This window comes from Pistacia vera, unplaced genomic scaffold, assembly GCF_008641045.1.
Source record: "Pistacia vera cultivar Batoury unplaced genomic scaffold, PisVer_v2 Contig661, whole genome shotgun sequence".
Taxonomy (NCBI): domain Eukaryota; kingdom Viridiplantae; phylum Streptophyta; class Magnoliopsida; order Sapindales; family Anacardiaceae; genus Pistacia; species Pistacia vera.
The window spans coordinates 551,448-578,811 of record NW_022196514.1 but is presented as its reverse complement, the minus strand read 5'-3'; the positions used below and the strand labels follow the sequence as shown (position 1 = coordinate 578,811).

The 27,364-nt window shown below is 36.1% G+C and overlaps 2 protein-coding genes across 2 annotated transcripts; one reads left to right on the top strand and one right to left on the bottom strand.

The window, feature by feature from the left end:
- The first annotated feature begins 3,402 nt into the window (after nucleotides 1-3,402).
- Nucleotides 3,403-8,565, top strand: LOC116112462 (IST1 homolog). The gene is made up of 7 exons (XM_031398597.1): nucleotides 3,403-3,711; nucleotides 4,263-4,395; nucleotides 4,543-4,646; nucleotides 6,052-6,223; nucleotides 6,340-6,480; nucleotides 6,551-7,552; nucleotides 8,410-8,565. The coding sequence occupies exons 1-7, from the start codon at nucleotides 3,662-3,664 to the stop codon at nucleotides 8,563-8,565; spliced, it is 1,758 nt and encodes a 585-aa protein (XP_031254457.1). The 5' UTR covers nucleotides 3,403-3,661.
- Nucleotides 8,566-21,261: 12,696 nt separating this feature from the next.
- On the bottom strand, nucleotides 21,262-27,092 carry LOC116112468 (somatic embryogenesis receptor kinase 2). Its single transcript, XM_031398601.1, has 11 exons — nucleotides 27,008-27,092; nucleotides 25,982-26,114; nucleotides 25,792-25,863; nucleotides 24,518-24,661; nucleotides 23,994-24,065; nucleotides 23,816-23,887; nucleotides 23,620-23,732; nucleotides 22,953-23,084; nucleotides 22,529-22,870; nucleotides 21,980-22,374; nucleotides 21,262-21,834 (listed from the first exon to the last, which is right to left on the bottom strand). Exons 1-11 carry the CDS (start codon nucleotides 27,090-27,092, stop codon nucleotides 21,523-21,525), a joined length of 1,872 nt encoding a protein of 623 aa, XP_031254461.1. The 3' UTR covers nucleotides 21,262-21,522.
- Nucleotides 27,093-27,364: the final 272 nt, after the last annotated feature.

Here is a 27,364-nt window from a genome sequence, read left to right as displayed (position 1 = left end):
ATCCAATTTGAGTGAGCTGCATATGGATATGCTGCACCAGGTATACAGTTCAATTATTTCGTCTATTTCATAGAGAATTTCTGTCAATTTGCAGTATCCAGAATCATGTTATTGACATTGTGACTCAAAAAATGACAGGATCAGGTTTAACTGCGACCTCAGTGGCTTACACTGACTGGGTAAGCTTGTTGCTCCACTGCATTTTTATGGCCAATGAATTAATATTAAAGAAATGAGATCCTTGTGTCAAGAGTTTAAACGTATTCACGGACGAAACCTATTAATTCACTAAGCAAACAAATAGTAATTTGCTCTTTTAATCATTGAGATGAATATTCTGCAGATTTAAAACAGTAAAAAGAATAAAAGACAAACATTCCACAGAGAAATAAAACTGAAAACAGATGCTAAAGTAGAATACACTATTTTGAACCCATTGGTATAATTGGACCAATCTTGGAAACCAAGAAAGAAGTATCAAATGAATTAACTTCATCAAATATTTTTGTAACTCGACCAATCAAAACCTCATAAACAAAATATTCTCATTTAATTTATATTTATATTCATAATTTATTCATATTATTTATTTATATTATTCAATTTTTTTTCTATTTTTCAATATCATCATAATTTCATATTATTATTTAATTTCTTTTCATTTTAATTATTTATTGTTTTATCGTAAATTTATAATGGCTTCCCCAAATGAGTTTTACGTTCCATCCACCAAAGAAATGGAAAGCTTCAATCCATTTTCACCATTTCCTCCAGAGGAAGCAGCTGCAATTCCACAACCACATTCGGTCGAGACGAGATGTAGCCAAATACATGCGAGCTGCGAGTCAATAGGCACGGGCATAGCCCAACCCCCCCGACCATCAAAGAGGGTCGTGTTCGATGTATGGCGATACTTCACCAAATCAAAACGGCTAAAGACAAATGGGGAGGGGGAAGAATCGTGTGGGATATGTAATTTCTGTGGAACCATTATTGGCGCTGAGAAGGGGACTTCGACGATGTGATGACACGTGGAGAAGAAGCACCCCCAAATAATGCAGTTGCCCGATGCATCTTCAAGCAGATCAGGTAGACAAATTCAAACTCAAGTTAATTTTAATCCACAATCCTCAACTCTCTCAACATAGCAATACAATGCATATGTTGCACAAGAGAAAATAGCAAGATATATAGTTGCTACGAACTCTCCCATTTGTTTATCTAAAAATCCTTTTTTTATTCAAAAATTGATAAGTTTTAAACCATTATATGAAAAACATAGTGCTGAAACTATTTATTTTACAATTCTTGAAGTTTTGCAAGAATATTTATTAACTGATAGAGTTGTAGCGCTAACGCTTGATAATGCAACTGCTAACACCGTGGCAATCTCTTTATTTGAAAAGAGATTGGATCCGCGTGGTGAAGGCAATTTTTTTCACCAGAGATGTGCTTGCCACATCATCAATTTGATAGTTAAAGCAGGTTTAGATGCTATACATTCGAAATTGGAGAGGGTGCGCAGAGCTATCAGATTTATCGTCAGCGGGAGCAATAAAAGATGGCAAGAGTACTTCAAATATTGTAAACAAAAGGACCCACCTGTTCGACCTTTGAAGTTATGTACAGACATGTCTATCCGTTGGCACTCTACCTACTTGATGTTGGAAAAAGCTTTGCCAACTGTGACACAAATCACAAATTTTGTCAACCGGAAGAACCGTCTAGAGGAAGTTGTCAGCTATGATGATTGGGCGGTTTGTGAACTTTTTTATTCATTTCTTCAAATTTTTTATAATGCTACTAATACATTAAGTGATATTTATTATCCAATTACTAATTTAGTATTAGATATTTTACTTCAAATTGCTAAAACTTTTGCTCAATATAAATATAATAACATTTTAAGTGAAATTGTTTTAAATATGGAAGAAAAATATAAGAGATATTGGTTAGTTATTCCATTCTTATATGGATTAGGCCTTGTTCTAGATCCTAGGTTTAAATTACACATAGTTAACTGTATAATTGCTGAGATAGGCCAACATTTAGGACATGATTATACGTCTTATTTGACTTACTTTAAACAAAAATTGGATAACCTTTTTTCTTTATATGAGAATAGGTACAATGGAAGTGGAAGTAGAAATGGAACGTTTAGGAGAGAGGATTTGGACCTTAATGCAGCCCTCCGTCAAGGATCGAGCAAGTGGACGTATATAGAACGTGGCGGAAGTAGTAGCTCCAGCTCATACATACATGGACCAAATGAGTTGAATCACTCCCTACAAGTGGACTTGTCCTTTATGACGATGAAGAAGCAACATGATATGGATATTCTTCAGTGGTGGAACCAACATGAAAGTCGATTCCCCATTGTAGCTCAAATGGCACGTGACATTTTATCTGTGCCGGTTTCTACAATTGCATCCGAGTCAACATTTTCAACGAGTGGTCGGATTGTTGAAGATAGAAGATGTTCTTTAATTGATGAGATGATTAAAGTGATAACGAGTTTACGGGATTGGACTCATGCAGAAAGAAGACTACAACAGCACCCTGAAGATCCCGAACTACTCGAACTCTTTAGGAATACAGATTTGAATGATGTAAATATTGTTGACGATGAAAATGAATAATTTAATTAAAAAAAATTATTTAATTGTTTATTTGTGAAGCATGAATGTGTGAAACATGAATTTATGTTAAAAATTAACTATTAATTAATTATTTTTTAAAATTAATTAAATTTTTAGAAACTTACTAATCTACCCCTGAAAAATACTAAAAACCCCCTACAAAATTTCGTTTCGCCCCCAAAATATAAAAAAAGATCAGGGAGGGAAAAAATTGTCCAGGCCCATAGGACCGGTCCTGGGCCTATAGGACCAATCCTTAGGATCGATCCGAGTCCTCATTTTGGTCATGGGCCTGGGACCATGAGCGACTGGTCCCCTTTGGGACCAATCCCAAATGGGCCTAGGCCCGGGCTTGCTTGGGACTGATCCCTGCCCACCTCTACTCGCGGGTATTACCCAACCCACCCACAAATTTCACAGGCGAGGTTGGGTACGGGTGGCTTTGAAACAGGATTTTGGAGGGATACCCATACTCGCCCATTAGGTGCGGGTATCCGTTTACCCGTGGGTACGGGTCGTCTATTGCCAGCTCTAAATGGGACTACCCAATTATCCTTGTAATTTATGGTGATAATTATCTTTAAATTTTGAAATAATACTTTAAATTTTATATATTTATTTTTCCACAATTTCCCATTATTTCGTCATGATTAATAATATATATATTATTAAAAAATACAGAAGCAGAAGCACGACAGCAAGGCCGTGTTTGGCCCACAAACGAAATTAATATCTTCATCTTCGTCGACAACTATTTCTCTTCCATAATAATACTCACAAATTACTCCACCAATATAAAACCTTCTAGACGATCCTTAATCCATAAGCAAACGACTCGTACCTCCGCGTTTCATCAGTGTAGCAGGTACAATTACAAAACACCTCTTCCTCTTCCTCATCCTTCATTCTGTTTCTCTCTCGTCATCTAATTCTTCCATCACATTCAATCACTATTAAGATTCATAAACCTCCAGCGAAGCCTTGCCTTTTGATCCGATCTTCCTCCGCCTCCGCCCTCCATCATGTCGATGCTTGATTCTTTTTTCAACAAGGGCTTTAAAGGAGCTAAATGGTACTTTTCTCACTTCAATTTCTTTTTCAAATTTTTTTTTTTTTAATTTGATAGAGATGAGGTTAGAATTCAGATTTTTTTTCCTTTTTTTTGTTTAATGGATTTGAAGTTCCTTTTTCCTTTTTTATTTTCCAATTATTTGTAAGGCGATTAAGCGATATGAGATGTGAAATTTATCAACTGCTGAAAAGGGATTGCAATTCTTGAAGATTATTCTGTTATTTCAACTGGGTATCTTTTTATTTTGTTATAGTTTTGTGGGTTTCTTAGTTTTTGCATAATCTTTGTGGGATTGAGTTTTAGCAATAATTTGTTAGAAATGAGGTTTGAATTGAGATTTTTTTTTTTTTTTTTTTTTAAATAATTATTGATAAGGCAATTAAGCGATATAAGATGTGAGATTTATGTACTGCTGAAAAGGGATGTAATTCTTGAAGATAATTCTGTTATTTCAACTGGGTATCTTTTAATTTTATTGTAATTTTGCGGGTTTCTTAATTTTAGCTTAATCTTCGTGGGATTGAGTTGTTTTTGGTTTGTTTAATTTACAGTAAAACTCTTCTGAAATTGACAATTCCACGGATAAAGTTGCTTAGGAACAGGAGAGAGATTCAGATTAGGCAGATGCGCCGCAACATAGCCAACCTTCTTGAGACTGGTCAAGAAGCCACTGCTCGCATCCGGGTATATCCACATTTTTCTCTGAGTTTATTTATATGACTGGATTTTGAAAATTTAAAGATTTTCCTTGTTTAGAAAGGACTTTTTAGGATTCTTTTTACAGGGGCATTGCCCGGTAATTATGGGCTGAAAGAGATAGTTTTGTTTCAGGTGGAACATATAATAAGAGAAGAGAACATGATGGCTGCTCAAGAGATTCTTGAGCTGTTTTGTGAACTTATTGCTGTCCGCCTTCCAATCATTGAAACACAAAGGTAATAGTTGCTGTCAAATGTCTGGTGGTTTTTTCTTTTTTTCTCATGTTTCTATCAATGTTTTGGTGCTCTGGCTGCCTGTTTGTTATGCATTTTGAAACTACTGACTTGTAATTAGTGAGCAAATATTGAGTTCATTCTAGCGATCCAAAACTAAAGTTAGGCAAATTATTAAAAAAAAAAAAAAAAAAAAAATCTATTGTAAAATTCATTTTTGAAGTTGGACTGTTTAATCTTTTTGGTTGGCGAAATGTGAACTATGTAGTAAAGGCTTGGATGATAAGCAAAAAGATAGTTTTGTTCAATAGTTCAAAAGACTGACGAAAGTGGGGAAATTGGATCAAGGTTAGAAGAAATTATTATGGCATAAAAGAATGCCATGTTTAAGTTGTTGAGTCTTAGTAAAGTTTTATCTGACACTCTTCAAAATTTCATCATGGCTGTGGTGGTATTAAAAAATTACAAGTTGGTGTACAATTGATATATAGATGTGAACAAGTAAAAAAGAATGCAAAATTATGAACTTAAGATATACTAATGTGGTTTCTTGAATGTTTAAATTGATATACAATACATCATTAATTACTACTCTATTACACAGCGCTGCCAAATAGTGAAGTTGCTTCGAATGATAAAAATCTTGGATTGGTATATGTATGTCAGATTATAATTCCTGTGGGTGGACCTTTAATGCAAAAATTACTTTTGCGTCATTAATGATGATATGCTACATAATTAATTACTTTTTGTCGCAATGCTGCCAAGTGAAGAAGTTGCTATGAATGATAAGAATTTTGCATTGGTATGTCAAAGTTTGGTTTTAATTTGTGCTTTGTGCGGTTGGGCCTTTAATGCAAAAATGCCAAAGTTTAGAATTATATTTTTGTTTATTATTCCCAAGACTATCTTTAGCTAACCTTTGGTAATGTCCTTTCATTTGGTGACTCTATAGTGATTATTTAAGCTAAATGTTGAGTGAACCTGTTATTATTAGGATGTAACATCGAGTCAGTTCTGATGACTAAGATTTACGGATGTTTATTGTAAAATTGACGTGGACCTTTATCTAGAGTGCTGGAGCTTTTGATGTTCCATTTTTAGTCACTAGCTTAATGCAAGCTTATATACCACAGCTTGAACTTATTTTGTTTTGGCGTTGTTCTGATTTATCAAGCTTCTGCCCAGCTAATAAATAACTTTACAGAGACTCTTTCAGAAATGCTTTGTTTGGATTCATGGTTTCATCACCTGTGGACTTTTTTGCTATTTGATTTGCGTATACCGTTGCTTACTGTCATAAAATATTTAATCCAGAAATTAATTTGTTTTAGAATCTTTGAAGTTACTTGAGGTTCATGATTGCAGCATTTTTGGAAATTAATATCTAATTATATATACCATTCAGGGAATGCCCTCTTGACTTGAAAGAAGCGATCTCCAGTGTGTGTTTTGCTGCACCGAGATGTGCTGATCTACCAGAGTTGCTGCAGGTGCAGATGCTGTTCGCTTCCAAATACGGCAAGGAATTTGTATCGGGTGCAACTGAGCTCATGCCAGATTGTGGTGTTAATCGCCAGGTCATATAAATTGTTATCTGATGGTGTTACCTTATTTTGAAGATGATTGCATGTGTATATATTTTTACAGTAATTTTTTTTTTTTTTGACATCTTTCTTGGGTATTTTGATGACAGTTAATAGAATTATTATCTATACGTGCTCCTTCATCTGAGAAAAAGCTCAAACTTCTTAAAGAAATTGCTGAAGAGCATGAGTTAGATTGGGATCCAGCTGCCACTGAAACTGAGCTTTTCAAACCGCAAGAAGATCTATTGGTAAGAATCACTACAGTGCCTTGTGTCTTGATTTTCTCTTCTTGCCTCATGATTCTTCTCTTTTTGACAGAATGGGCCAACACAGTTTGTCAGTGGGTCTAAGCTTCCCCTTCCCAAAGAGAAACACGATGAAACATTAACTTCTGTCCCTGATCAAGCTCACCATGAACAGCCTGATTCTGATACAAGATTGGAGATGTTAGAATTTCCTGAAGTTCCTAAGATGGCAATACAGCCAAATATAAATACGTTAGCTACACCAATAACTCCATCACTGCCAGCTGCCCCACCCCCTGAAGTTGATCATGAATCATTGCGACAATATGGAGCTACTCAAAATTTGTCACAAGAGCTGCACTTGGAACCTGAGGAGGTGACGCAAGAAAGATCAGTGGCTAACAGTGAGGAAATACCCCAAAATTCTGTTAGTACCAAAGAAGACAGACAGTTTGTGCCATTCATTGCTCCCCCATCACTATCTCCCGTATCATTTTCTGCAAAACAGAGTGATCCACCTGTCACAGTTTCGAGAAAAAAAAGTGAAACCAATGTGGATTTGCAGGATGTTTTGGCTGCCACACATACAGCTGCTGAAAGTGCAGAGCGTGCAGCATCAGCAGCTCGCTCAGCTGCTAGTCTTGCTCAGATTAGAATTTCTGAGTTAACTAAGAAAAAGAATGATGAAGACTCTGTGGGTGACTCTGAGAACCCATTTCATATAGATGGCCCTGAACAATCAGCTACAAAAGAGAAGCCACATCTTGATCAAAAAAATTCTATGAATGATCCTGATTGTGTTCTATATTCTCCGGACTCCCATCAAGTTCATGAAGGGAACAGGGCACACGAGTCATCTGATCTTCCTTCAATCGACAAACTCAAATTTGATTTTGACTCTCCTCCTTCCAATGATCAAATATTTGATCAGGAACATGTTAGTCACCAGCCGCAGAGATTGCCTTCAATGGATGATGAGTCGTATTTTTCATACCCGAATTTGTTTGCATCACAAAACTCAAATCTTGGATCTGTTACTCATTCTTTTCCAGATACTTCCAGATCCAACAATCAGGTTTGAGTCAACTAGTCCTTTGTGCATTGTGTTTTTAGGTCCTGCTGGAGATTGGATTTTTATGTTATAGCACTTATAAAATATGGTGTTTGCCTTTATCGATATGTAAAGTGTTGGAAATATTTTTGTGTGAGTATAATTTACACACCATGGACTGCTAGCTTTAAAAAATATAGCAAATTTCAGCTGTACGTTGTAGATGAAAGCCAATGTTGATGGTTCAGGCTATCATGCAATTATGCAGGTGCTATTTCAGCAATTTCTGAAATTATTTTAAACTAGTGTCATAGCTCGTCTATCACGATTCATGAGTCTAGAAGCCACAATATGATTAAGGATTAATAGGATAACTAGTTGAATGTTAAAAGGTTATTACTGCTTCGTGTACATTGACAATAGAAGTTGAATTGATAAGAACCCAAGTTTTAAGAATTTATTACTTATTCGGTTATTCTAAACGTAGTTTAAAAGAAACTAAAGGAAGTTGAGTTCTAAGAATAGAGTTTTAAGAAATATATAGTCTTTTAATATTTGGGTGTATTAATTAAAATTTTGGAAATATATATACCATATGGATATTCAATTGATTTATTTTGCAGCATTGTACTAAAAAGGGGACAGATTTTTGTAATTGATTCAGATTCTAAACTCATTTTTACGATTCCCGCCAACAAATGGCAAAATATGAGAAAAAAACCAATTACATGTGAAAACATGAATGAGCATAATGGGCAAATTAAAGTGACGGTCAACATAGGAGGAAGAAAAAAAGCTTTGTTGTATTGAAATTTATTTCAAAAGATTGTATCTGTCATTTCAGTTCAAGTAATTCAATACAATGCGATAACTCATTGAAGCCTAAGAAAAAAACTCATGCAGCTTGTTGTGCAGTAAAAATCTCCAGCCTGGGATGTGCCTTTGTTCGGAGCGAACATCAAGTCGGGAGCGAAGATGAACAACGAAGAGCACAAATGATTAGCACATGTGTGCGAGCAAGGGGGTCTACCACGTGAAAATATATTTTCATTCAAACATATCACCTTATCACGTATAAGCTACCTACCCCGATCAACGACACAAACACAGCCATGCAAACTCCACGTGCTTTCATGTGTAGTGTTCGATGAAATTTGAGAAACTTACAATTATTGCATCTATTTTATATAACAAGCTTTTTGGTCAATCCTGAAGGGATTGGAAATTGATTCTCTTTATAGTTTATCATTGGTCCAAAATCAAATCAGCAGTTCATTCCTTCATTTTGATAATATGGTCATTTTCCCAAAAATAAAGTGCATCATTTCGGTACTTCCCAATATCTAAGAACCTCTTCGTCCGATCCCTGAAAGTATTAGAAAAGGTAAACGACTTTTTCCCGCCCAAGGTTTGGCGAATCTTCATGCCCACCCTGTTTTATAAATTGTAATTTCACCCTTAAATAACACCGTTACTTTTCTCTCAAATAAAACGCCCACATCTCAAATTTCTCTAATAAACCCCAGAGAAGATCCCAGCCAAGCCAAAATCCGGCTTGATTCCAACACCATTGGACCTCCTCGACACCACCATTAGCATCCCCTTATCCTCTTCACCAAATCCCTAACTTTTCCATCTAATGCACCTCGGCAAGATGCCGAAATTGGCTGGAAAGGCACAACAAAACGCGAAAACCTAAGGGAGAGGCGGTGGTGATCGGCAGGCAATTGCGATTGGCAAGTTGGGGTTTTTTATTGGGGGGTGGGGGAGCTGGTGATGCTATTGGTGGTGTTGAGGGTGGTTTCTAGTGCTAGGACCTGTCGAAATTGGATGAAACGCCGACTGAACTAAGCGATTGGGTGGTTCAATCAGGTGGGGAGATTAGGGGTTTTGATGTAGAGGTTGAAGGGATTGTAATGGTGGTGTCGAAGGGGTTGATATGCCAAAAACAGGCCAGAATGACCTGAAACGTCAATGGGGTGAATTTAAGAAGTGAATGACTATTTTCAAATTTCAGTGGAGGAATTTGAGAAATGTAAGGTTATTTTGAAATTTTTATTTTTGAAATGACCATTTTAACCTTTTAACTATTAGATTAAATTTTTTTTTTTTTTTTTTTTTTTAATTTAAGGATGGGAATCCGCAATTTATGGAACTAGGAGTTGAAACCACCCAATTCGCCAAACCTTGGGTGGGAAAATGTCGTTACTCTATTAGAATTGCTCAAGTAGTAAGGATTCGCTTCGGAGAACCAACACAGGAAATCTATGAAGACTTTGGATCTTTCCGAAGCTAGAGTTCATTGATCCAGCAAAAACAAATTTCTGGTGGATTCGTCAAACTGGGGAAACTGCCCACAGTAAGCACTTTGAAAATTGCTGGGAATGAAATAGTGGAAGGATACCTCCTGAGATCGGAAACTAACTCAGCTACGAGAGCCTGATCTCTCATCAAACAATTAGTTGGAAAATCCCAGTAGATTGGGAAACCTGACTAATCAAACCGGATTGATTTTGAATGAAAATAACTTTCAGGAGGTATACCAGGTGAACTTGGTTCACTTGAGAACTTCAGTACTTGTCTAGTAATAATTTGGACAAGTCCATTCAGAAAATCTCGGAACTTGTTGAGAGTAGACCACTTGAATTTGAGCAATAATCGGTTCATGGATGAAATTCCTGTTCAATTGGGGAAATATTTCAATTATCAGAGTTAGAATTTAATTATAATTGGTTAGAGGTGAGATACCATCTCAAATTTACAAGTTGCAAAGCTTATTGTTTCTGAATGTTTCCCATAAAAACCTCTCTAGTTTAATTCCAAGCTGTTTTGGTGATCTCCTAATGAATTGCAAGGTCCGATGTCCAACAACAAAGCATTTCGAGATGCTCCTGAAGAAGCCTTACAGGGATGGGAACCAAGGATTGTTGGAGAGATTGTAGCGTTATTACTAGTCAGATGACTATCAAAGGAGGTTTTAAGTGAAATAAATACCTTAACAGAATTACGACATCAAAATATTGTGAAATTTATAGTTTTGTTCGCATGTCCGACACTCATTTTAGTTATGAGTATCTGAAAAGGGCAGCTTGGAAAAAATATTGAGTGACAACGCAGCAATAGAACTAGACTGCCGTAAGAGAGTAAATGTTCTAAAAGGTGTGGCTCATTCCTTATCTTATATGTACCATGATCTTTCCATCGATGTCCTTGAAGACAATAGCAAGAATGTTTTTCTGGATTTGAATATGAAGCCCATGTTTCAGATTTGGAACCACCAAATTTCTAAAGCCAGACTCATCCAATTGAGTGAGCTGCACATATGGATATGCTGCACCAGGTACACAGTTCAATTATTTCGTCTATTTCAAAGAGAATTTCTGTCAAATTTCAGATCCAGAATCATGTTATTGACATTGTGACTCAAAAAATGACAGGATCAGGTTTAACGCGACCTCAGCTGGCTTACAACTGACTGGGTAGAAGCTTGTTGCTCCACTGCATTTTTTATGGCCAATGAAATAATATTAAAAGAAATGAGCTCTGTGTCAAGGTTTAAACGTATTCACGGACGAAACCTATTAATTCAAAGCAAACAAATAGTAATTTGCTCTTTTAATCATTGAAGATGAATATTTGCAGATTTAAAACAGTAAAAAGATAAAAGACAAATTCCACAGAGAAATAAAACTGAAAACAGATGCTAAAGTAGTACACTATTTTGAACCCATTGGTATAATGGACCAATCTTGGAAACCAAAAAGAGTATCAAATAATTAACTTCATCAAATATTTCTTGTAACTCACCAATCAAAATCTACTAAACAAAATCAAACTTCGCGTGTACTTTTTTGACCATAATGCTTATTTGATCAAATTTTCTTTCCGCATGAACGCATAGTGTTAACCCTTGAGCGTGGCAATTTTACCTACACAAAGGACAAGTGCAATTTGTCTCCAGCCACTGACAATACATCTTCATGAAAAGATGACTACAGGACAGACACTCAAGATTAACATCCTTAACTCCTCCAAACAAACAGTGCACTGCGTCGTAGACTCAAATCTTGAACCTTCACCTTTTCAACATTCCGAATAGCATCCTATCCGCAGCCCTAAATCTTGGAACAATGGATGACCCGCTTAAGATACGATCAGTAATCTCACGTCATCATACGGTGTCATAGCGAAAAGATTGATAACCATTAGTAAACCCCTCGGTTCAGTATCATTGTTGTGGCTTGTTTGCATCTCCCAAGAAAGTATAGATGTTCGTACCATAGTCTATGATGTGAGATGATGATCGGTGGAAGAAAGTATCGAAGCTATGAATGTTGGACCTGTTTGAAAGGACAAGAACTCTTCTCGGAGGAAAGTAACGGTTTGGTAAATCTCATGACAGGTATGGTGACGGCTTCTGGGTAAGAAATTGAAGAAAATGTTTAAAACATAGCCTGATGACGAAAAGATGGGAGGGCACAGAGGAAACGCTACTGAAATCTTGGTAATAATAGTTGTAGATGGAATTAGATGCCATATCAAGTAAGAAGAAATAATTACTCACTGGTGAAGATGATGATCTAAATATATATGTATAAAGATAAAATTATATGTAAAGCTAAGTTTTCCATAATGCAGGTTGAACGTCGTTTGGTTAGTCTTAGAATTACATAAAATCTTCTAGCAATCTCCTAATTAACACGTTTCCAAAAGATTTATATTATAGGTTTCCTTACACGAAAGGTTACCTTCTTCAAGTAAAATACGATGTATGGTATTATTTTACAAGAGATGAAACATTGTAAATCCAAAGTTATCTAAATATATAAAGTATAAAATTAAGGAAACTTTTCCTAGTAGTACTGGGTTTTGCTATAAAATATATAAAGAAAAAAAAATTATAGGGCCATTTAAATTATTGAACAAAAATGGCAGAAGTTGAGAGAAATTGATGATCAAATTCAATTAATTTGATTGACAGTTATTTTATCGTTAAAATCCAATGATAAGAATTTCCAAGTGCAGATGTTGACCGTAATAAACTCTTGAAATATACTTTTGGATGCAAATATCCTATTTTATTTTTGTATTTAGCCTTAGATGTCTAGTTTAATTTATTGGCTTCATTTAAAAGTAATTAATTGTGCGTAATATACAAAAAATTAGTAATCAGGAAAAATTATTAATAATATTTATAAGATTGTATTTTCATCTATTTTTAACGAAATATAAGCATTAATAGTCAAGTATTGTTTACAAAGAGATGTTCCATGACTAGTTTAAGCTTAACTTCTACTAATTCTCTGAACACGCATCTTGTAGCGGCAAGGGGCAAAGATGACTTATCTTCAGCCACTTCTGGATACACTGTTGGTGATAAACATGAGCAACGGCATCCGACAATCTGATAACATGATCATTTTGATGAAACTCTTCAACAAACTGCACCCTCGTTGACTTAAACAATCTTGAAACGTCACTTTTCCAACTTTGAATAGCTTCCTCAGTAGCTGGAATTGGCCTTGGAACATCTTGCATTGACTCTTCAAGTATACAGGGATTATGAATATCGTAGAAACATTTAGGATTGTAACAATTGTAGAAACCCCGATGACTTGGGTTCTCTCGATCCTGTGCAATTAGCAATTCGAGAATGTCCGTCCCATTAGTTCTGGTGACACTCCCATGAAAAGTTCTTCCGATATATGTCTTGGACCTTCTATCATATAGTAACCTTTTGAGTGAACAGAAAGTTAGGGTGGAATCATGGTGTGGAGGATCCTTCGATAGAAGGGTAATGCAATTCAAGAGCAAGACGAATGTAGATCTTGATTTCGAAAATTTTATTGGGCAAGGGGGAAGTAGTATGGAGAGATGTGGAATCGAATTTATTGCTGGAAGGAGAGTTGGCCCTATGAAGAAAGAAAGTCTGAACAATGAATTAATGGGTAGACGAAACGTGTTGAAGAATGTTGTTATATAGATGTAGTGCATGAAACTAGTTACTAATTTTAGAACAGGCTTATCTCCAGCTATTTGACAATATAATCTTGATGATATACATGCCCACAAGGTAACCAGTACGAACAATCTCAAATCAAACTGAAACTCTTCGGAACAAATGGTGCACACCTCTTTGACTCTAAACAATCTTCAACTCTCATTTACAAAAACTCAGATCAATCGATCTTTAACCCTCAATATCAAATCAACCTGGAACTCTCTAGAGAAACTCACCAGGATCCCTAATCTTGAGAGCATAAACACCTAAGAATGATAGAAACCATCACTCAATCTCAAGTACACGATGTTCAATCAAGAATGTAAACCCTAGCAAAGAAGCTAATTTCGTTGAACAAAAAGAGAGAAGCTTCGATTGAACAATCAGACAACTTCACTACTTATATACGGTTGACCAGAAGTGATAATAGCAGCTATTGGATTAAAGTTGGATCAATGGTCAAGATTCACCCAAGCTGAGCTCTAAAACGACAACGCATAACTAACTCCAAAATGACACCGTTTCAAGCCTTCATTTCAACAATCTTCACCTTGAAGACTTGACACCTTATTAGTGCAGCTCACCCACATCCAAATCCCTCATAACTCTTGTTACTTCTGCTTATTTCACAAACAACAAGTTCAAGCAGTGCTAGAACTTGGCAGGAGTAACAACTTTGGTGCCCATATCTATTGGATTGTCTTCAGTGGCTATTTTCTTAAATCAATCACCCCTCGAGTGAACATGTCTCTAACAAAATGAAAACAAACATCCACATGCTTGGTTCTTTTGTGATAGGCTAGGTTTTTACTCAAGTGGATTGCACTATGGCTATCTGAGTAAATGGTTATCTTTCCATCTGTTAAGTTAGCCTTTGACAGAATTCCTTGAAGCCATAATGCCTTCTTGAACACATCTGCAACTACTACATACTCTACTTCAGTCGATGAGAGAGCTACAATAGGTTGCAGCTGAGACTTCCAACTTATGCAATTGCCGCTAAAAGGGAAGTAGTAGGAGGTGGTTGATGTCCTCGTGTCTCTATCACTTGCAAAGTCAGAATCTACAAAACCCACAAGATCAAGTGAAACACCCCTTTTACAATATTCTAATCCAACACAAAGAGTACCATTAATGTATCTTAATACCCATTTCAAAGCAAACCAGTGTTCAACTCTTGGATTAGACATGAATCTACTTAACATGGAAATAGCAAAAGATAAGTTTGGTCTAATGCTTATTATTGCATACATGACAGAACCTATCACATTTGAGTATGGGACAGACTCCAACTTTATCAACTCACCCTCAGTCTTGGGACACTGGGCTTTACTTAACCAAAAATGGCTGGCTGGTGGCATAGAACCCAACTTAGATCTAGACATCCAAACTTAGTCACCAGTTTTTGTAAATATGAATGCTGTTGAATTTTCAATTCATAGTTTCTTCTATCTCTATTTATAATCATACCTAATATCTTCTTAGCAACTCCGAAGTCTTTCATGTGAAACTAAGAATTGAGTTTCTCCTTTAGTTCACTTATTCTTGACTTAGACTTACTAACTAATAACATATCATCAACATACAACAATAAGTATATAGGCATGTCATCATTCAATGCAAAATAGAAACAACTGTTATATTTGCTTCCTGTAAATCCTATGCTCATAATGAAAGAGTCAAATCTCTTGTACCATTGCCTAGGAGACTGTTTAAGGTCATACAAGGATTTGTGCAATAGACATGCATGATTAGGCATGCTTTTATCTACAAAGCCAACTGGTTGACACATGAAAATCTCATCGTCTAAGTTACCATGCAAATAAGAAGTTGTCACATCTAATTGCTCTAGTTCTAGATTCTGGTGAGCAACTATAGAAAGCCTTAACATGATGGTTTTGTATTTCACTACAGGGGAAAAGACTTTATTGAAGTCTATGCCCTCTCTTTGGGTGTACTCTTTGGCTACTAACTAGCTTTATACCTAGGGGAATCATTGATAAAAATACCATCCTTTATCTTAAACATCCATTTACATTGTATCAATTAATGGTCTTTTGGTTTGGGAACCAGAGACCAGGTACTGTTTACCTTTAGTGAATGCATTTCCTCTTCCATTGTTGTCCTCTACTTGTCTTTATCCTTAGACTTCTTTGCTTTTTCATATGTATCAGGCTTTGACCTTTGCACTTCAGTACCTGCAAGCAAAACAGTATATATCAGGTCAGCATATGAGTATCTTGTTGAGGGTGTTACCTCTCTTCTGGTTTTGTCTCTTGCAAGTTGATATTGTAGTAACTCATCATGTTGAGGTTCAATTGTCTCTTCTATTGCATCTTCTTTGCCTTGGTCAGGAGCATTTGGTCTTGTTTCAACCTTTGGTACATTTTTTGTTTCACGTTAAGGTAGATCAAGTTGTTGTGTTGTAGGCTTCACCTTAATTTGAGTAACTTCAGTTGGGTTAGACATTGATTCAGAAGTACTAGGGGTGCCTGCATCATTGTTAGTCGCTTTGCATGGGAAAACCCCTTCATTAAACATTACATCCCTACTTACAATGACTTTTACCCCTGGTGACTCTCTATCCCATAATCTATAACCTTTGGTCATTTCTTGGTATCCTAAGAATACACATTTGGTGGATCTAGCTTCTAGTTTTCCTCCCACTAAGTGTGCATAAGCTGCACATCTAAATACCCTTAAGTGATTCAATTCAGGCTTTCTAACGGACCATTTCTCTTATAGGCATTTGAAATCTATAGTATTGGATGGACACCTGTTCACTAGGTAGGCTGCAATGGTCAAGGTTTCTCCCTAAAAGGTTTTTGGCAAAGCTGAGGTGAATAATAAACACCTAACCTTTTCCAATAAAGTCATAATCATTCTCTCAGCAACACCATTTTGCTGAAGGGTTTGTCTAACAGTCTTATGCCTAAGGATACCTTGATCACTACAGAATTGATCAAACTCAACATTACAGAATTCTAGACCTTTGTTTGTTCTCAAAGTCTTAACCTTTCTATCTATCTAATTCTCCACTAACAACTTCCATTATTTAAACTTAGCTAGGGCTTAATCCTTAGATTTTAGGAGATACACCCACACTTTCCTACTGTAGTCATCTACTATAGACAGAAAGTAGTTGTTACCTCTATGGGACCTAACTCTCTTAAGTCCCCACAAATCAAAGTGAAGATACTCTAGGCAGCTAGTGGCTAGGTGAGTTCCCTTTGTGAAACTCACACTGTGTTGTTTACCTAACACACAATTTTCACAAAATTCTAGAGTTAAAATAGTATCCTTACCAAACATTCCCTAGTTATTGAGAATGTTCATCCCCTTTTGGCTCATGTGGCCTATTTTGAGATGCCACCTTTCTATCACATAGAGGTTAATTGAAGCAAGAGCAGTATTGAAACATTTAGAGTAAAAATTTCCATAGAAAATATATATGCCATTTCTCTTTTCTCCTTTAGGAACTAAGCTCTGATTTCTATACACATTTAAGCACCCGTTTTCAGCTCTATAACAAGCATCCAACTTCATCTAGGGTCCCTAAAGAGATGAGGTTTCTCTTGAGTTCAAGGATATTCTTAACCTTGGTCAATTTAACCAATTTTCCACCATTTAGTCTTAGAGTTATACTGCCTATTCCCTTAACCCTACAAGCATAGTTGTTACCCATGAAAACAGTCTCATTGTCATATGTTTTAAACTCCTGAAACCAATTCCTATTAGGGCTCATATGAAAGGAGCACCTAGAGTCTAATACCCACTCATTTGCACTGTTAGATGTTGACACAGTAAGAACTTTAGGCTCTTCTATAAGGTTTTTGGTTGAGGTTAGGTTGCTTTAAATGTTTTTTTGTTTCTGTTTTCTAATCAATTCAAAACAATTTTTCTTTAGGTTACCAGCCTTTGTTGCAGTAGAAACATTTCCTTGTTTCTATCTTTGGTTTTTTATTCACCTTCCCCCTTTTCTTGTTCATAGACCCATGATTATACCGCTTGCCTTTTCCAAATTGGCTAGATTCAGCTCTACCTTTTACAAACAGGTTACTACCATTTCTCTTTTGGAACTTTAGTTCTAGTTCCCTAGCCTTAGGTCCTGCTATGATCAAGTCTAGAGTAGGTACATTACCAGAGTACTATAATGCATTCTTGACTATGTGGTAGTCATCAATCAACGAATTTAATAGAATCATTGGAAGGCTAGTCTCTCCTAGTTCTTGATCTGTACCTTTCAAGATCAAGGTCATTTTCAAGAATTCATCTAAGTTATCCTCGATTGACTTAGAACTATCCATTTTATAAGAGAGCAAAGTACCATTTAAGAATGCAAGATTAGGTGCAAATTGCAATGCATAAAGTGAATCAAGCTTACCCCATAATGCAAGAGGAGTTCATAGGCCATCTACCTTCCTCGGTACGTTGTCCGAGAGGTTCATCATTATGAGGTTGTATGCTTCCTCATCAATTTCCTCATTCTTCTTTAGCTTTTCTTCCGAACATTTCTTGGCATCCTTTTCCAGTGCGATGACAACCTTGTTGTGAGAGAGAAGCGCCTTCATCTTCTTCTTCTAGCTACCGAAGTCGATTTTCCCATCGTATTGGGTGATCTCCATTTGAGTAATAGTAGTCATGGTGTGATGTTTAGAGATGATACTAAGGATTACCTGACTTGAAACCCTAGAAATTGTATCTGATTTCCCAAGATTCAACAAACCCTAGGTTTTCCCCGAAAATTGTTAGATCGATGATTTTCCCTTAAATCTCAGATCTACAAAATCCTATATGACGAAGGACAAACAAAATTGAGAAATCCCCAAATCTCAACAAACCCTAGAATTCCAAAGAAACTATCAGATGGATTTAAGACTTAGAAAATCACTCAATCTAGACATCTCAAGCTCTAATACCATTGTTATGAATAATCCTATAATATCCAATTCTCACACACAAAGATCAATTACACAAGAACAAGAATCAACATAGTATTTTATCGTGGTTCACCTATCTAAGATTTGGATAGGCTATATCCATGCTGAGCTCCAGAATCAGAAGGGCTCACTGCACTAATATGAACCAAGAACAACAATTACAAGCACTTACAGATCAAACGATCTCTTAATCCCTCAATATCAAAATCAACCCGTAACTTCTAACATAGAGAAACTCACCCAAGAATCCCTAATCTTGAGAGCACAAACACCCTCACAGAATGACTAGAACATAATCACTCAATCTCACAAGTTACACAAATTTTCGATCAAGAATGTAAACCCTAGCAAAGGAGCTAATTTCGTTTTAAAAAAAAAAAAGAAGCTTCGATCGAGCAATCAGACAACTTCACTGCTTATATATACCATTGATCAGAAGTGATAATAGCAACCGTTGGATCAAAGTTGGACCAATGGTCAGGATTTACCCAAGTTGATCTCTGAAACGACAACACATAACTAACTCCAAAATGACACCGTTTCAAGCCTTCATTTCAACAATAATATTATTTAAAGCCGATGCAGTTTGGTTTTAAGTACGATTTAGTGCGTTTCATTAAAAGGAGATGTGCTTGTTGATGATGTTAACAAAAGTAGTTTGTGTAGGCTGCTAAACTTAGACTATTAAGGTTTGGTTTTTTTTTTTTTGTTTTTTTTTGTTTTTTTTTTAAATTGTTAGTAATTCACATTTGAAAATCCACGTGAAAACACATTAATTTCCAAATCAACTCTCCTTTCTCATCTAAACAAACAAAGCTGGAGTGGAGTAGTAGTGATGATGGTGGGATACATTTCAAGCCCTAACACTTCATGTATTAGTGGACTCGAATTTATGATCATCAGTTTTATAAATTAAATAACATAAACAATGGAAGTGTCAACCTTGTAAGAGAGTATTTTCATTTGTTTCCATGGCCGTCTTGTTTGTTATGTTACAGTTTTCACTTGATGTTACTTCCGACTCTACTGAAGAAGCCCTTTCTCTTCTGAAAATTGGCCTCCTCTCCAAATTTATGTATCTAAGCTGTTTCAAAGATGTGCATGGTTTGTCAAAACATTGACATATCTTACAATGAATGGCAAGGTCCAATTCCCAACACCAAAGCATTTCAAGATGCTCCTGAAGAAGCCTTCCAAGGGAACACAAGGTTGTGTGGTAACGTTAGCGGACTGCAACCTTGCAACACTTCTGCATAACACATCCATATTTTAGGAAAAAATCAAAAGATCTTGTCTGCAATTCCGTTCTCTCTTTCAGGAGCCCTTCCTCCTTTAATTGGGCTAGACGGACTATTCTTTGGTTTTTGAAGGAGGACAAGCAGCTCAGGGAATCAACAAACAATGAGAACAAGTCATTTATTTCAATTTCAACGTTTGAAGGAAAAATGGTGCATGAAGAAGTCATTAGGGCAACAAACAATTACGACTCCGATTATTGCAGTGGAAAAGGCGGAAGTGGTAGTGTCTACAAAGTTGAACATCAGGAAAAATCGTAGCGGTTAAGAAAATTCACTCCCGTATTACAGATGAGATGACAGAACAAAAGGAGATTCTAAGAGAAATAGAAGCCTCGACAGAGATACGGCATTGAAATATTGTGAAATTTTGCGGTTTCTGTTCTCACTCAAAACATTTTTTTTGGTCTACAAGTAGAAAGAAGAAGGCAGATTGGAGAAAATTTTGAGTTATTTAACAGCCACAGAATTGGATTAGAGTAAAAAGAGGGGATATCGTAAAGGTGTTGCTCGTGCCTTGTCTTACATCCACTATGATTGCTTTCCACCTATTGTCTATCAAGATATATCAAGCAATAATGTGTTGTTGGATTTGGAGTACAAAGCTCATGTTTCAGACTTCAGAACTGCCAGGTTTCTCAAGCCAAACTCATCCAATTGAAGTCAACTTGCAGGCACAAACGGATATGCGGCACCAGATACAAAGTTGAATTATTTATTCATGGAAACCTCAGTTGCATAGAGAATGAATATTTGAAATATGATCACTTTTACCTTTTATTTTACAGGGTGTGTTTACACAACGAGAGTAATAAAAAAAAATGTGATGTATATAGCTTTGGAGTTTTAAGAAATCTGTCATGGAGGTGGCTATTTCTTGCTTGGAGAGAAATCCAGAATCTACACCCACCATGGAGATCGTGAGTCAACTGTTAGAAAAGTATTAGCTTCTATCTGTACATCCATGCATTTTGTTCAGCTGGCTTTAAGATGTGCTAAGATTAGTTTGCATCTGCGCAATCTGTTTGACTCTGTATTTTTCAAGTGCTTTTGCATGTGTGCATTGGGTAATTTGTCACAACATTGAAATGCTATTGAATCACTCATGGTGTCACCTCTTATTAAGTTCCCAATTCTAGGAATTCTGCTTCCCACTTGAGATTATAATTTCTATGGCTTCAAATTCAATGTTCTGGTACAAGAAGATTTATGTTTTGAATGATTAGATATTAATTAACGTAATCCTAGCATTAACATATCCAATTTTATACCTTTTGAATGTAGTGATTCAATTTCAGATTAAAATGATGCTGCAGAGTTTTGACTGTTTGTAGTAAAAAAAGAAACAAAATTCTTCAAATGGTGAAACACTATCCAATCAATTAAGTAGAGAAATCAGTGCTTCAGACCATAGGAATTCAGGAGTCCTAAGCAAAATATTTGGCATTCTCAAATGAAAAGCATAATTGGAATGAGAATTAATAGTGGATGCAAGAATCAAATAAGCTGCCACAGCAGAATGGATGTATATTTAGAAACATTAAGACTATGTCAAACTGCAGCAGGTGATACAAATTGCACCTCAACAAAGCTGACTCATATTCACAACTGTAATCAATACAAATGCAGAATGGGGCTTACAGAAATCAGGATACGGTCACTAAATTTAAAAAAGAAAAAAAAAATTATGATAAAAAAGAAAAAAAAAAAAAATTAAGTAGTAAATCTTTCCTCTCTTAACTTGTAACTGTGTCAGGGTCACCTTGGACCTGATAACTCAACTGCATGCAGATTTTCTGTGGAGTCAACGATCCAATCGGAATTAGGATGTGGAGCGAGTTCCAACTCCTGGCGAACTTCCACCTTTTGCCACTCATCCCACCTCTCCGCCAACCCATCACCTTCAAGCATTCTCACCACCTCTGTCATTTTAGGCCGCTCTGAAGGAGAGCCTTGTGTGCAAAGCAGTGCAACCTGGATTAGTTGCTCCACCTCAGATTCCACATAATTGTTCTGCAGATCAGGGTCAACCAACATTTCTAACTTTTTCTCCTTCAAAAGCCCTTTCACCTGACATGAAACTTAGTCAAATCAGAGTAGAGTTCTATGATTCCAAGGATTTTCATAACTGAAAAAAAGAAGCAAAAAACTCCCATCTGATAAGATTTATAACATCCAAAAAAATATCATATGTAAAAGTGCAGAATGAGCATACCCAATCAAGCAACATGACATCATCATCATTTGCAAGACGAGCAAGATCAAAGGCTCTTTGTCCAGTGATTAACTCTAACAGCATAATCCCATATCCAAAGACATCAGTTTTCTCCGATGATTTCCCAGTGGATAGGTACTCTGGAGCTATATGACCAATGGTGCCTCGGACAGCAGTAGTTACATGTGTATCCTTGTAGTCCATAAGTTTAGCCAAACCAAAGTCCCCAACAACAGCCTCAAACTCCTCATCCAACAAAATATTTGCTGCTTTCACATCACGGTGAATGATCTTTGGATCACAATGATCATGCAAATATGAAAGACCCCTAGCAGATCCCAATGCAATCCGCTTCCGTGTCCGCCAATCAAGAGGAGGTTGTGATGGAGGACGTTCTAAAAGATTCCATTAAGAAAATCATGAGCACATATTGATGATAAACACAAGATTTGATGTTAGAAGTTGAAAAAAAATCTTTATGAGAATCAGCAAACAGACCATTAAAGCAGAGAATCATTGATAAATGTAAAACATCCTCAAAAGCCTTACCTCTTAAACATGATGCAACACTTCCATTTGCCATATAAGGATAAACAAGTAACCGTTCAGTAGGTGTCATACAAAATCCACGTAAACGAAGAAGATTACGATGCACAGCCATACTGATCATCTCCACCTCTGTTTGAAACTGCAGCTCCCCACCAGGTGTACGCTCTTCTTTCAATCTTTTTACAGCAACAAGTGAACCATCTGCCAAGCGCCCTTTGTAGACCTTGCCGAATCCACCTCTACCCAGAATGTTTTTATTACTAAAACTATCAGTTGCAACTTGTAATTCTCGTAGTGAAAACCTTTTAAGCTGCCCCAGATGAACTTCAGGATCCTCTTCAGCTGCAATGATACATATAAAATTTGATGTTTCTATTCATCAGACAAATCTGAATCCGCTCAAGTTAAACAAATAACACCATACCAGGAACATCAAAGAAAAATTCTTGGGGTTTTCTCCTACGCCACCAAGCAAATGCAATTGCAGGGGCTGCAAACAGTAAGGCAGCACCAGCAGCAACACCTCCAGCAATTGCCCCAGTAGCACTGTTCCCACCTGAAATTTCATGCATTGGAAAAAATGAAAACAATCAAATACTCATTTACAAGTATCACTAGCATTAACAATCTTGCATCAAAATGTTCAAAAGAATTAATCAAAATCAAATTTAATGTAGAGTAGCAGAAAAGATTAATTGTCAATCACATTTCATTCTATCCTAATTTCAAAAAGATGATAACTTTATTTTGGCTTTAATACAAACATATTATAGGATCAGTAGCAGTCAAGATAGACAATCTATACTGCCTTTACAAGATGAGTTGTATTTGTCTCTGTAGATAATGGAAGGGATAAAGCTTCCAGCTGGTTACCTAACACATCCTTGGCCGCAAAAATATGGAAGAAGAAAAATGGAAGTGAAAGAGACAACAAAATAAAAATGGTAGTACAGTATAACGACATATTCAAATGACTACACATATTATGAAAGCTTGGATCCATCAAAACTTGTTGAAATAGTTCTATCAAGTATAATAGCAAGCACTATCCACAAATCAAAAGTCCAAACTAAGATAAATGATATGATTACCCGGTGAAGAAATTGGTGGCGGCGGGACAAATGGAGGAGGAGGAGAAAACGGAGGAGATCCTGGGCAAGGACGCCCAGTAACGGGTCCACATAGATTTATGTTGTTAGCAAAACTGCAAAAGGAACAAGTTAATTAAGCAAGGTCTACAAAATCTGTCAGTCAAGATGATTAAAGTTCAAATTATTAGCAAATAACCTGATGGGAGTAAATAATGAGAAAGAGCCATTGTCTGGAACCACCCCAGAAAGCCGATTATTTGACAGATCCCTGTACCCCACAATGCAATTTCATAACAAGTCATTTTCAAAAATCATGATGCCTCAGAGATAGGGATTTCTAGCAACTTAAACAAAAACATCAAATTGGCACTTACAATACTTGAAGTGATGAAATATTAGTCAATGACATTGGAATGGGACCAGTCAAGCTGTTGTTGTTAAGCCGGCTATCCTTACCCAAAAACATCCAACAAAAGAAAATTGTTAAGAACTAAACCAATAAAGAGATACTAGTAAAACTTTTATATAGACACCAGCATATTATGCTTAAACATAAAAGTGCTTTTATTCCATATTGCTTTTGCAGCAAAAGTTCAAAAAAGCTAATGAATCTTTAAACAATTGTGCCCTATGATATAGTGAAACGCAATGAACTGCCATTTTTAGAAGAATACCCTATCAAAACCCTATTTTTGAATACTAAATGCTAAATGAGGAACCTTTTCTACTTCTTTTATTTAATTATTAAAAATTGCAATAACTTGTTTCTATTTCTTTCAATTTATTCTGGAGATTATATACATCATACAATATACAATGAAAACAAATACAGAGATTGATTTTTGACAAGATAAATATTAAATATACAAAAGAAATCAATGTGGAGTAGCATGCTTACAGAAATCGCAACTTTGACAACTTTCCCAATGTCTCTGGGATCGGACCCGTGAAACTGTTCAAGTAAAGATCCAAGCTCACCAAGCTAGTCAAATTTCCAAGATCATTAGGAATAGGTCCGCTTATGTTATTACTGTAGAGTTCCCTGTAATAAAAATAAAAAGCCAATCATTTCTTTATGAAAAAGGCCCGAAAGAGAATAGGGCATGCCTGGTATAAACATAGCTGACTAGACTTTTAATTATTTGCATCAAATTTACATGCAAAAGCTAAAAGATTCTCACAATGGCTGTTTGGGAAACCAATGATTTGATTCAAAACAATGTTCCTAACTTGCTTGGTCTGTTCAAGGGAAATAAACTGACAATCTAAATGTATTCACAGAGATGGTATTGAGTTTTACCAAAAACTTCTGAATCAGATTTGGACCTACATAAGAGATCATGCATTCTATTTTCCAATTTCCCAAACAACACACTAAATCAAACAATCTCAAGAGGAACACTAATGGATGAGTAGGTTGATACGAGAATACTATCTAGCTCAGCATGATCCATCATCTAAACCCAAATGTACATATAAGGTGTCCCATCCTGGTTCTCTACATAGAGACTTCCCATCATGCTAGCTAACATCTATGGAACTTCCATATATAGCATGAATCGTATCACATTCCAGAGATGGAAAAATCGGACCACATTCCACAGCAAATAAAAACATTGCTATGAATTTCAGCTAAACAAATTAAGCTCAAGTACCAAAAGCTGAATATATGTGTATTATCTCAGGGTGGTTAAACCCCGGGCATGCCAACTCAGTCAATTATCTTACACTGCCCTGGTTTGCACATGGGCTTCATTGATTCAACGTAGAAACTTTAAGTGATATTGTAATTTTGGTAGGAAAAAAAAATTTACGCAAGTTTTCTTGGGCGTACTGCCGCCTTGAGTTGGACGAATCCATTCATGTATGAGGAGAAAATTTCATAATCTAACAGAAGAAGTTTTCTATTATCATCAAAGGGAGGAAACAGAATTCCATACTTGGATCTCCTAGATAAATATAGAATTCTGACTCCAAACAACTTATCAAAGAAGTTAGTTTGCCTGTGCTCAACTACAGTATCTATTTCTTTCCAACAAAAAGAAGAATGTAGAGAGTTCCTATGCAGCAGTCTATGCACACTTGTAACACGAAGCAAAAAGTACAACTCAGTAAAAACAAAGTATCTCATGAAAAACAGCAATAATTTCCAAATCATGAGGCATAACATACAAGTACTGCAAATTCTTGAGCGATCCCAGCTGTGAAACTAGTTGCCCCGACAAAGCTGCATTTCCCAAATCACTGAAAAGTGGCACAAAAACTAACATTATACAAGGTATAGTTTGCAAAAAGCAGAGAAGAACAAATTTAAGAAGCTACACCACAATCACATACTTGGAAGAAATATAGGAGAACTTACACTCTTATAACACTATTATCATTGTTGCAGGTGACATGAAACCAGGTGCAGGGATTGACAAGAGTAGGATCCCAACTTTGTAGAACATTATTAGGATCATTTAAATTTGTCCTTAAGTTATGCAATGCATCACCTGTTTCAAGATATAAGCCAATAAAATAAGGCACAGACTATAATCTACAGCACATTTGAAAAGGCATGTTGTATCAGAGCCAAATCTACATGCTTTAAGCAAGAAATGTCATGTGTAATTTCTGAGTTACTAGTATATTCATTTAACAAACAGAATTTGAAAGCTTGAGGCAATATACTGGATACATAAAAGGTTACGAAGAGGATAAAATCTTCTCAATTTTCCAGACACTGATGCCGACGGTGTTCAGGATGATGACCAGTTAAGCATTGAGCTGAATGATAAAGGAACATTCTTTTACAACTAGTGAGGGTTTAGGACTCCCTTAGGCATAGAACAATTAAACTGGTGAGGCCCGTTGAAAAGTTGCACTCTTGACATGGTTATTACTGTCAAAGTATCACCTATTCATCAATCAATGTACACCGAAAGCACACAGCAAGCAAAGATTAAACTCAAATTCCCAGCATTTGATAACAGGCCTTCATCAAAAACCATACCCTTAAGATACAATCTCAGGAAACCATAAAGCCATTGATGGGGGGAAAAAGAAAAGAAACCCTTTTTAAGATATAAATGAAGCACAAGTACAAGAATTCGTTTCTTTTCCCCCAAAAGTTAAACATCCATCTCATAACATTAAAATTACTAACATCACTTCGGAACTACAAAGAAATCAAGGAAAAAGCAAAAAGCAAAACAAAAACAATGTCATCCACTAATTTTTGCATAAACAAGTAAAGAATCAGCTGAAAAACCAATTTCTTACTAACCATATACACAAAAACAAAAATAGCAACAGCCCATTTTCAGAAATCAACATATAATGCAGAAACAAAGATCAAATTCTACAAAGACACAATAAAAAAAAATAAAAAAAGCAAAAAACAGACCTTCCATGTTAGCAGAAACTAGCCATAATGGATGGAGCCCCAAGATCAACCAAACCAAACACACAGCCCAAACCTTTACCTCCATTTGAGCTTTCAATCAGTCAATATCCTCAGATCCAAACAATAAACAAAACCCCAACAACACAACATATCACTAACTAACCCACAAAACCCTAGCTCCCAAATCCCACAAAACTCCCCACCACCATTACCACTCTAAATCACATCCCATCAAATCTTGATCTCATTCAAGCAAAACCCAAAAATCAAAGTCCAATTTTTTTTCGAAAACAGTTGTGGGTTTTTACCACTAGTACTCTTCCCTTTTGGCAACAACAAAAACAAAAACACCAAAAA